This window comes from Palaemon carinicauda, chromosome 39 (assembly GCF_036898095.1).
Source record: "Palaemon carinicauda isolate YSFRI2023 chromosome 39, ASM3689809v2, whole genome shotgun sequence".
In the NCBI taxonomy this organism is placed as follows: Eukaryota; Metazoa; Arthropoda; class Malacostraca; order Decapoda; family Palaemonidae; genus Palaemon; species Palaemon carinicauda.
The window spans coordinates 23,284,464-23,296,496 of record NC_090763.1 but is presented as its reverse complement, the minus strand read 5'-3'; the positions used below and the strand labels follow the sequence as shown (position 1 = coordinate 23,296,496).

Genomic DNA, 12,033 nt, shown 5'->3' with positions numbered 1-12,033 from the left:
GCTAGAGGAATGTAAACCATTGTCTCTAGCCCTGCCTACCGGCGAGAAGGATTGGAACAAGGTCCATCTAACCTTCTCGATCTCGAAACTGGATCCAGATATTGCAGGACAGCAGTTCAACGAGAACCTTCCGAAGTTGTCAGACTTTCTTCTGCGAAGGGAGCAGGAGACAAAGGAGAGACTAGCCGCCTCTCTGTCTCTCCAGAACTGTATGGAGATGTGCGCAGGCATCTCAAGTACCCCAGATATGTACACGGTCCTAGTCAAGATGCACATGGCTACTCTAGTAAAGGACATGTACGCTTTCGTGAAGGCCAGGAGGGCCTGTAGAGAGCACGTGTTTGCCAATGCAACGGTCAAGCACGAACCCAGGAAGTTGATTACTTCATGTATCTGGTGCAAGGACCTCTTCCCAAAGGAAGCAGTCCAAAAGGTAGTAGAGAAAGCCGCCACGGAGAATAGGAACCTTCTCCAAAAGTGGGGCATGTCTTCCAAGAAGAAATCATCCTCTGACGCTGGTCCCCAACCAAAGAACAGGAAGACGAAGAAGCAACGAGTGCCTCATAGACCTGCACAGCATCCCACAGTTACCATGACCAGTGCCCCAAATGGTTGCCCAGCCGCAAACAACATTCCAAATGGTGCCTCAGCAGTTAGTAGCTCAGTCACCAGCCTTTAACCCAGGCTTTGAGAGGCACACCACTACCTTTCGCCCTAAAGGTAGAAGGTCTAGAAGAGGCTCCTCAAGAAACCCCCCAAGGGTTAGAGGAGGATGTGGTCAGGGTAACAAACCCTCCAGGTCATCTAAGCAATGAGATGCTCCAGGTAGAAGGAAGACTCTTCCACTTTCGGGATCGTTGGACCTTCGATCCCTGGGCCCACACCCTAATCAAGATTGGACTAGGGTGGAAATGGAACAAAACTCCACCTTCCTTTCCTCAATTCTTCCAACACTCCACCCCCTTATTGGAAGAATATACCTTAGAACGCTTGAACAAAAAGGTCATAAGGAAAGCAAAGTCCATCAAATTCTAGGGAAGGCTGTTTTGTGTTCCCAAGAAGGACTCGGACAAACTCGGAGTCATTCTAGACTTGTCTCCACTCAACGAGTTCATCGAGAACAACAAGTTCCGTATGTTAACCTTACAACACATAAGGACCCTGTTACCGAAAGGGGCGTACACAGTCTCAATAGACCTGGCAGATGCTTACTGGCACCTTCCAGTCAGCCGCCCCCTCTCCTCCTACCTAGGATTCAAGGTACAGAAGACAAAGTATGTCTTCACAGCCATGCCCTTTGGACTAAACATAGCTCCAATGATATTCACGAAACTTGCAGACACAGTCGTACAACAGCTACACTTAGAGGGCATTCAGGTCGCAGCATACCTGGACGACTGGCTGGTGTGGGCAGCATCCAAGACTGCTTGTCTGCAGGCAGCCACGAAGGTGATCCAGTTCCTGTACCATCTGGGCTTCAAGATCAACTACAAGAAGTCTCGCCTCTCTCCAGCTCAAGAGTTTCAATGGTTAGGAATCCATTGGAACTTGCAGTCCCACCGCCTCTCCATTCCACCGAAGAAGAGGAGAGAGATTGCGGGTTCTGTCAAGATTTCAAGACGCCAACAGCTAAGAGTACTGGGCTCTCTCAAGTTCGCAGCAGTAACAGTCCCAGTGCTGCAAGCACAACTGAAGGATGCATCAGGAGACTGGAGAAGATATGCATCAAATGCTCGAAGAGATCAACAGAGATCGACACCGACCTTACTGCGATCGCTTCTGAGACCGTGGTCAACTATTAAGAGCCTAACAAGGACAGTTCCCTTACAACCACCTCAACCGTTAGTAGTCATCCACACAGATGCCTCACCGGAAGGATGGGGAGGCCATTCCCATCAAAGGAAAGTACAAAGGAGCTGGTCACACCAGTTCAAGACCTTTCACATCAACATTCTGGAAGCCATGGCAGTCTTCCTAACGTTGAAGAAACTATCCCCTCACAGATCAGCCCACGTCAAGTTGGTCTTGGACAGCAAGGTGATAGTGAAATGTCTGAACCGACAAGGCTTGAGATCGCCCTACATCAATCACGTGATGTTGGCCATCTTTCACTTGGCAAGAAAGAAAAGATGGCACTTATCAGCAGTTCACCTACAAGGGTTCCGCAATGTGACAGCGGACGCTCTATCCAGGCGAAAACCGATAGAGTCAGAATGGTCCCTAGATGCAGACTCATTCTTTTTCATCTTGGAAAAAGTCCCAGAACTGCGACTCGACCTCTTCGCAACGAGCGACAACAAGAAACTACCTCGATATGTGGCCCCATACGAGGACCTTCGGGCAGAAGCGACGGACGCTATGTCCCTTGATTGGAACAGATGGAATCATATCTATCTGTTCCCTCCAACAAATCTCTTGGTGAAGGTCCTCAACAAGCTGAGATCCTTCAAGGGGACAGCAGCAGTAGTGGCCCCCAAATGGCCCAAGAGCAATTGGTTCCCTCTAGTGATAGAACTGAAGCTAAGGCTGTTTCCTCTACCAAATCCAGTTCTATCCCAACTGGTTCAGAAGTCGACTGTCTACGCTTCATCATTGAGAACCCAAAACTTACATCTCACGATTTTCTTGCCTTAGCAGCCAAGATAAGGTTCGGGATCTCAAAAGACAACATCGACTTTATAGAAGAATACAAGTCAAAGTCAACCAGAAGACAATATGAATCGTCTTGGAAGAAGTGGGTCTCCTTTGTCAAAACAAACAGACCGGCAGAAATCTTGATAGACTTCTGCCTTTCCTTCTTCATCCACCTTCATGAGCAAGGCCTGGCTTCCACCATGATAACTAGGTGTAAGTCAGCTTTGACTAGACCTCTTCTCTATGCCTTCCAGGTGGACCTGTCGAACGAAATCTTCAATAAGATTCCGAAAACATGCACTAGACTTAAACCAGCAACCCCTCCAAAGCCCATATCATGGTCCTTGGACAAAGTCTTGCACTACGCTTTGAATTTGAACAACGAAGATTGTACCCTAAAGGATCTAACACAGAAAGTGATATTCTTGTTCGCTATAGCCTCAGAGGCTAGAGTTAGTGAAATAGTGGCCCTATCTAGAAACAAGGGCCATATTCAGTTCACAGAAGAGGGAGAACTGAATCTTTTTCCCAATCCTACCTTTCTCGCCAAAAACAAGCTACCCACCAAGAGGTGGGGTCCTTGGAGAATCTGCCCTCTGAAGGAAGATGTCTCTCTATGTCCAGTAGAGTGTCTTAAGGTCTATCTTTAAAGAACTTCAGACTTCAAAGAAGGACAGCTCTTCCTAGGCGAAACCTCAGGATCAAACTTATCCCTAAAATAACTGAGGGCAAAATTCACCTACTTTATTCACAGAGCGGATCCTGACAGTACACCCGCAGGTCACGATCCTAGAAAAATTGCTTCCTCGCTGAACTTCTTTCAGCATATATATCTTGAAGATGATAAAATGTTAAAAGATTCTATTTATAATACATTCGTTGTTGTATTTACTTTTGTCTATACAAATAAATACATGAAATGTATTTGCGTCTTATTCGCCCTACATGAAATCGAATAAATATTCCAGAGCCTTTTATTTTTCCTAAAAATAAAAATACTTGTCAGTATACCTCTGTAAGAACAACCTGGTAATCGCTAAAAAGTTCCACCTTGTTCCTACGAAATACACCCTTGACGCTTTATAGTCAGTATCGATATATTCCCTACAGGGGGCAGGAAGCCCTAAATTAGTTCCAAACTTAGTGGATATGACAAATAACGGTAATGTCATATATATATTGGTCTGGGAGACCATATAAGGAACTGAGTCAAGGTAAAGTCACTTATACAAACCCATAGATATAGTACTTTCAAGTCATTCTCTGGTAAACTTCCATCAGGACGACATGGCTGAGCCCAAAAAACGGATTTTGAGCAAAGCGAAAAATCTATTTTTGGGTGATATGGCTATGTCGTCTTGATGGACCCTCCCTCCTTTCTAAAAAAGGAGTATACATCTATGTAGCAAAGTACCTACCAGAAACTACTTCATCTGCGGCTATCCATGCTTAATTGCAACAAGGAATAGTTCGCCCGGGTGGTACCGGGAGGGGATCCACCGGGTAACGGCTCCCCTTCAATTTCACCACTCTTCCCTCTCAAAGCGAAAACTCTATTCGGGGTGAAGATTGCTATGTGTCGTATCAAGATATACGTCCCCTGATATTATGCGATATCCTTAAGAGTTATATTAAGGATACTCGTGCCAGGAGTTAGAATTCTGTGGTCAATTCTCTGGGAGTATCACTGTAGCCAAATATCCCTTAGAAAGCTGCCTAAAGGAACCTTCCATCAGGACGACATGGCCATATCACCCAAAAATAGATTTTTCGCTTTGCTCAAAATCTGTTTATTATGCTACTAAATTATCAAAAGTAGTTACAACAAAGTATGAATCTGATCCAGCATTGCAACACACCAAAACACATACTTTCTCGTGTAGAAAAAATATACAAATACATTATCAGAATAACATCACTCAATGGAGATGTAAAACCAAATCTAGCTGACATAGTCAGATGTTCGGAAATGCATAAAAACTGTAACGCAAACGTTCACTCGGCACTGGTGTATTGATCAGATATGCACCTACACAGAACAGTATGTCAACCATAGTTGTGATCTGCACTAGTGGGTAGGTATACCCATGCACCCGATGCACTGTAAAGTCCCAAAACAGTCCACTGTTCATGGCAGCACTAGACGACGGGTTTAATCACACTACCCGCCGCCACCACAAAGTGTTTTATCTCATGTACTTGCTTCGTGTAATGTTTGTAGAAGACCCTGGATGATCTCCACCCAGTGTATGAGTGGAGTCTCTCAAAGTCCATATGTTGAAAGAAGTTCAACGAAGAAGCAACTTTCCTCGGATCGTGACCCGCGGGTGTACTGCCAGGATCCGCTCTGCGAATAAAGTAGGTGAGCTTCGCTCTCAGTTGTCTTAAAGATAGGTTTGATCCTGAAGTTTCGCCTCAGAAGAGCTGTCCTCCCTTGAAGTTTAAAGTTCTTCGAAGATAGACCTTAAGACACTCTACTAGGCACAGAGAGGCATCTTCCTTCAATGGGCAGATTCTCCAAGGTTCAGTTCTCCTGAGTCCAGGAACTGAATATGGCCTTCGTTTCTGGATAAGGCCACTATTTCACTAACTCTAGCCCCTGAGGCTATTGCAAACAGAAAAATGACTTTCAGTGTTAAATCCTTTAGAGTACCGTCCTCATTGTCCAGGTTCGAAGTATAGTGCAAGATTTTGCCCAGAGACCACGTGATGGGCTTTGGTGGGGCTGCAGGCTTGAGTCTAGCAAATACTTTCGGGATCTCATTAAAGATTTCACCTGAGAGGTCCACCTAAAAAGCGTACAGAAGTGTTCTAGCCAGAAACGATTTACAAGAATTGTAGTAGAGGCCAGGCCTTGTTTGTGGAGGTGTATGAAGAATGCAAGACAGAAATCTATCGATACCTCTGTCGGTTTCCTTGCTTTCACAAAGGACAACCATTTCCTCCATGACGATTCGTATTGCCTCCTAGTCGAACTTGACTTGTACTCCTCTATGAAGTCAACTTTATCCTTTGAGATTCTGAACTTTTTGTTCGCTGCTAAGGCGAGAAAATCTTGAGATGTAGGTTGCCAGTTCTCGAGGATGAAGCGTAGACAGTCGACTTCTGGACCAGTTGAGACAGCACAGGATTCGGAAGAGGAAACAACTTCAGTTTCAACTCTAGGACTAGAGTAAACCAATTGCTTTTGGGCTACTTGGGGGCTACTACTGCTGCTGTCCCTCTGAAGGATCTCAGCTTGTCGAGAACTCTTAGCAGGAGATTGGTTGATGGAAACAGGTAAATGCGATTCCACCTGTTCCAGTCGAGGGACATGGCATACATCACTTCTGCTTGAGGGTCCGTGTAAGGGGCTACGTAACGAGATAGTTTCTTGTTGTCGCTCGTTGCAAAGAGGTCGATCTGCAGTTCTGGGACTTTTTCCGAGATGAAGGAGGATGAGTCTGCATCTAGGGACCATTCTGTCTCTATGGGCTTTCGCCTGGATAGAGCGTCCGCCGTCACATTGCGGATCCCTTGTAAGAGAACTGCTGATAGGTGCCATCCCTTCCTCCTTGCCAGGTAGAAGATGGCTAACATCTCATGGTTGATGTGGGGTGATCTTGAGCCTTGTCGATTTAGACACTTTACTATCTCCTCGTTGTCCAGGACCAATCTGATGTGGATTGATCTGCGAGGGGATAGTCTCTTCAATGTCAGGAATACTGCCATAGCTTCCAAAATGTTATGAAATGTTTTGAACTGGCGCGACCAATTCCCTTGCACTTTCTTGTCGTGAGAATGACCTCCCAATCCTTCCAAGGAGGCATCCGTGTGTATCACCACTGATGGTTGCGGTGGTTGCAGGGGAATTATCCACGCTAGACTCTTGGCTGTTGACCACAGCTTTAATTGCGTGCGCAACAAGGCCGGGGTCAACCTTAGTTGATCTCTTCGAGCGTTTGATACGTATTTCCTCCAGACTCCTGACGCATCTTTCAAACGTGCCTTTAGCACAGGGTCTGTCACTGCTGCAAACTGAAGAGAGCCCAATACTCTTTCCTGTTGGCGTCTTGAAATCCTCTTGTGATGGATTAGTCTCTTGACAGATCCCGCTATTTCTCTCCTCTTCTTGGATGGAATGGAGAGGCGGTGTGACTTTAAGTTCCATTGGATTCCTAGCCACTGGAACTGTTGATCTGGAGTGAGACGAGACTTCTTGCAGTTGATCTTGAAGCCCAGATGTTCCAAAAACTGGATCACTTTTTGGGCTGCTTGCAGACAAGTAATCATGGATGCTGCCCATACCAACCACTCGTCTAGATATGCTACCACTTGAACACCTTCGGTGTGTAGCTGTTGGACGATTGTGCCTGCTAGCTTCGTGAATATCCTTGGGGCTGTGTTCAGTCCGAACAGCATTGCTCTGAAGACAAACTTCTTCTTCTGTAGTTTGAATCCTAGGCAGGAGGAGAAAAGGCGACTTATTGAGAGATGCCAGTAAGCATCAGCTAGGTCTATTGAGACCGTGTACGCCCCTTTTGGCAGAAGGGTCGTTATGTGTTGCTAGGTAAGCATTCGAAACTTGTTGTTCTCGATGAACTTGTTAAGTGGAGACAAGTCTAAAATGACTCTGAGTTTGTCTGAGTCTTTCTTGGGAACACTAAACAGCCTTCCCTGGAACTTGATGGACTTCGCATTCCTTATCACCTTCTTGTTCAAGAGTTCTGAGGTATATTCTTCCAACAAGGGGGTGGAGTGTTGGAAGAATTCTGGAAAACGGGGTGGAAATCTGCTCCATTTCCACCCGAGTCCATTCGTGATTAGGCTGTGGGCCCAGGGATTGAAGGTCCTGCGATCCTGAAAGTGATGTAGTCTGCCCCCTACCTGGAACCCCTCATTGCTTGGGGGGTCCTGCGGATTTGTTTCTGCGACCACGTCCTCCTCAACCCCGAGAGAAGTTACCTCCTGGAGAGCTTCTCTTAGGCCCTTTTCCTTTCTGACTGGGGTGAAAGGAAGTCGACTGCCTCTCAAAGGTAGGGTTGGACACTGGTGACTGGGCTACCAGTTGTTGAGGGACCATCTGAAAGGTGGTCTGACCCATCGTGGTCATAGTCATGGCGGGGATTTGTGCCGGTCTTCGTGGTCTCTTTGCCGTTTTGTTTTTGGGCTGGGGACCTCCTTCCGAAGATTTCCTTTTTGAGGACATACCCCACTTTTGGAGAAGGTTCCTGTTCTCCGTTGCTGCCCTCGTGATGACCTCTTGGACCATTTCCTGTGGGAAGAGGTCTTTACCCCAGATACTCAAAGTAATCAGCTTCTTTGGTTCGTGCCTGATGGTTGCTGAAGCCAGGACGAACTCTCTGCAAGCTCTCCTCACTCTGAGAAAAGCGTATAGGTCTTTCACAAGGATACCCATGTGAGACTTACAGAAAGAGGAAGATTTCTGGGGCATTATGTTGACCTGCACTTAGTTCTAAGCAGTTCTGATGAGAGAGAGAAGCCGTAAGTCTCTCCTTCAACTCCTGTTCCTTCCTCAGAAGATGGTCTGGCAACTTCGGAAGGTTCTCATTAAACTGTTGTACTACGATCTCTGGGTCTAATTTGGAGACGCAGAAGGTTAGGTGGACATCCTTCCACTTCTCTTCGCAGGTAGGCAGTGCTAGAGAGAATGGCTTGCATTCCTCTAGAGTCGGGCAGGGTTTTCCCTCATTGACGGCATTGATGGCTCCCTTCAGGGTCTTCAAGAGGATGGATTGCGCCTTATCGTGTTCAAACATAATGACCTCTTTGGGAACCGTTTCTTCTCGGGTCGCATTTTCGTCCGGCAGTCTCACATCGGACTCTGGATAAGAGGAAAAGTTAGGCCAGAACTCAAGGTCTTCAATCTGCCTGGCTCCCAACTTCTCGGAAACGAACAGTTTCCCATTCATTATCGGCATATGCTCCGCATACCTCCAGGGATTAGATTCGGAGCAATGAGGTAGATCGGACACTCTAAGAGGCTTCTTAGAAGTGCCCCTGGTGGTTCCGATATGGTCTATCTTCTCCTGCATCATCCTTTGCTGCTTCCTAAATGATTCCTGCATCGGTTTTTGTTCTCGTTGGAATGACTCCATCATGCGTTGTAGAGATGTCAAAATCTTTTCGCTCGCATTAACCTGGGCAACAGGTTGTGGAGTTGGGGCAGAGGACGTTGACGGCAGAGGTTGGTATGCCGTCACGGCAAACTGAGGGTCGTCTGTTACCGTTGACAGAAATTCTTCTTCCTCCACTTGGGGAGGGTCCACGTCCTCTTCAGGGCCACCTTGTAGTAGGTCCTGTTCAGTGTCGGCGGACACTTCTGGCATCCTCTCTTGGTGGATTTCCATGCCCTCTAGGGCCTTGTTAATGTCTGAGTCAATCTTCAGCTGAACGAAGGGGGACTGGAACTGTTCCTGGGACACCACCGCACTCGGCAGAGCCTTGGGGAACAGTAGGCACCTCAGGAAGTCATTGGGTAGGAATGGTCCTGGAGAGTTCTTTTGGAACCCTCTTACCCATTTGCGAAGGGTGTCCTTTGCTCTATCCCTAGCCTCTAGGGTAACTAGGGGGGCTTCGCCAAAGCCATTGGCCAGCAGGGTTGAGCAGGTGGTGCAACCCTTCGGGTCACAATATTTTATGACTCCTGTGACGATGCAGCAGGGGTCATGAGTCCTGCACATCGTGTGGCCACAGAAGTCTTTCCCCTTGTGGTTGCAGAACATCGCTCCACACTTCTCCATAGGGTCATCCTGTAAGGGAACATAATTAAATGAGTATTTTTGTTTTTTATATCAGTGATATAAAAGCATACAGTTTATGATAACAATAGTAATCACTATTGTTTATGGTAGATTAGGATAGTAAGCTTGAAAGGAAATAGAAAAGACACAAATCTGTATTTCCTCTCCCAGGCCATTGCTGAGACCTCCGTCAGTATTAATATTCAATCTCCCTGATAGGGAGGATACAAGGTAGAGAAACTCTAGAAACTAGAGTTAGAGTTAGTAAGTAGCTTATACTAACATTATCTACCTGTAGTATTGTATTAATACCATTCGGGTATTGTAAGTCCCTGATGATCAAGGAAAACCATCTGGGTGTTGAGGGAGTACTCAGCCTCAACAGAATATCATGGTCTCAACAATCGTCTGCGATAGGAAACACAGAGTATATTAGAAAACATATGTACTACTGTATAGTTGTATGCAGTAGTTTGCCGGTATTGGGTTAGTACCTGACGGTGCTAACCGAAAGAAAGAAAGATTAAAGAAGGAGATTTTCCTACTATTATGAATGAACATAACAGCTGGAAGTGTAGGGGGACTATAAGTCCGCCTACTGTATCCTTACCCGAATGAAAGTTCCAATGGAAGGGGAAAGAATCTATCAGATTTTGGCTCCCACCCATCTACAAAAGGCCTGTCGCCGGCAATGAAGTCAGCGGCAAGGAATGTGGATGGCAGCTCAAGAGAGAGCTGAGGACTTTCCAAAGTACTGTATGTTAGGTTTTCCACTGGAAGCCGTCAGAAGCCGTCTCAATCTTTCCCCAATTTCATCAACTTCCTGTGAAGGAAGGGGTCAGGGGGAAGGTGGCAGTGAGACAACGGAACTAACTGCCGCCGGCAGGATGTCAGCCAGTAACGCAATCATCCTAGCAAGCCGGGGTGATTGTCAGGATACCGGTGAAAGACTTGTGACGGCATGTCCTCACTAAAGGACAGAGGAGGGAAGGGGTTGAGGGTCTTACAGGTCACTGTTATAAAAGGTGGCAGCAGGTATGTCACCTTCCTCAAAACAATGAGCCAGGGAAGCATGGCTTCCTGTGCTGACGGCGTTGTCGTCGGCAAGACAAGGGCACCCTGAGTATGTCACAATCTGAATCAAAGTCGGAGGCAGGAAGAACATCGTTCTACTCGACGGCGATGAAGAGAGACAGTGGCTTCCGCCTATGACGGCGGTGTCACTCGGGAAGGGAGGAAGGGTTTAGCCTCTTCTCTCAGAGAGAGAATAATTATCGTAACTTGTCTATAGATTCTAGAGAATGTAACATCTCATTTGAACCGAGAAGAAACGATAAGGGTGAGGCTAAACAGGGGGAATTACTTCACTAACGTATATATGAACAAGAGTAGCCTTGCTCTGGTAGGAGCCCCGGCAAAGGTAATCGGTACCACCGGGGCTCCCACCCGCATACAATAAGTAAAATCACATAAAAGAAAAAGAATAATTTTCATGTATGCAATATCACATCTAATATAACTTGCCTAACTAGCTAAAATAATAGCCTAAAAACCGGGAAGTGTCGCCCTACTATCTATATGATATGAGAGAATGTAACGGGCAACAGCAGTCGTAAAATGGCTGCCTCTGGTCTTGGCAAAGCTCACCCAAACACACTTAAATTATTGAGATTTAACTGTGGAAAGGGAGACTAAATTTACACACAGGAAAGAATTACAGTAGTACTCTACTTCCCAGATGACAAAGATGCTGGGGATTGCATGATGAAAATTCCGAAAAACTAGAAAAACACCGGGCTAATGGGGAGCGCAACACTCTTAGCAGGCTACTAGAATAATAATGGCGTTGCAGTAGTAGTATGGAAGGAGATCCACCGGGTACCTAGAACGGCACCCCTTTCTTTTGCCACTCTTCCCTCTTACATCGAAGGGTTATATCTATTCGGGGTGAAGATTGCCATGTGTCGTATCTAGAATACATCCCCTGATATTATGCGATATCCTTTATTGGATACTCGCGCCAGGAGTTGGAATCCTGGAGACCTTTGGTTTAATTCTCTGGGAGTACCACTGAAGCAAATATCTCTTAGAAGGCTACCTATAGGAACCCTTCCATCAGCACGACCTGAGCCCAAAAAAGTGAACGGTCTAAAACAGTTGCGTGGGCAGGGCTACTAGCCTTCAATTATCAACTGTTGTTAACTACCTTGTTCACAATTTCAACAGCAGCTCCAGCTCAGCTGAAGACTTTCCCTATTTTAAAGAATGAAAGATTTGTACTGTATATGAATAGGAACAAATTAATTAAGGCATTGCCAAATACACATACTGCACTTACTTTTTCCATGTTGTGAGAAAATCCAACAAAATCCACTTCTTCCTTTGATGATGTTTCACTTTCTTTGGATTCCTCCGATGGATCACGTTCAGGTTTTTCTCCTTTAGGAGGAGCTGTAAAGACAGTTTCATATATAATCAGAATGGGATTACTGGAATCATACTCATTCTAAACTTATCTTGCAATATTTATTTACAAAATAGACATTATTTATAAAAAAAATGTTACACATAATAGTAAGTTATATGATGTAAATATATTTTACCTAACTGACTCCTTTATAATGGTAGTTATCTCAAGAATAAAATTAATTTACAA

At 45.7% G+C, this 12,033-nt stretch overlaps 1 protein-coding gene across 7 annotated transcripts in view; it reads right to left on the bottom strand.

Annotated features, from left to right (window-relative positions):
• LOC137631078 (PHD finger protein 20-like protein 1) overlaps positions 1 to 11,825 on the bottom strand; it is a 216,878-nt gene extending 205,053 nt beyond the window's left edge. For all 7 annotated transcript variants that reach the window (XM_068362686.1, XM_068362692.1, XM_068362690.1 and 4 more), the window contains exon 1: positions 11,716 to 11,825. In XM_068362686.1, coding sequence (XP_068218787.1) covers positions 11,716 to 11,724 — 9 coding nt within the window. In that variant the 5' untranslated portion in view covers positions 11,725 to 11,825. The remainder of the gene's footprint in view (positions 1 to 11,715) is intronic.
• Between the last annotated feature and the right edge of the window lie 208 nt (positions 11,826 to 12,033).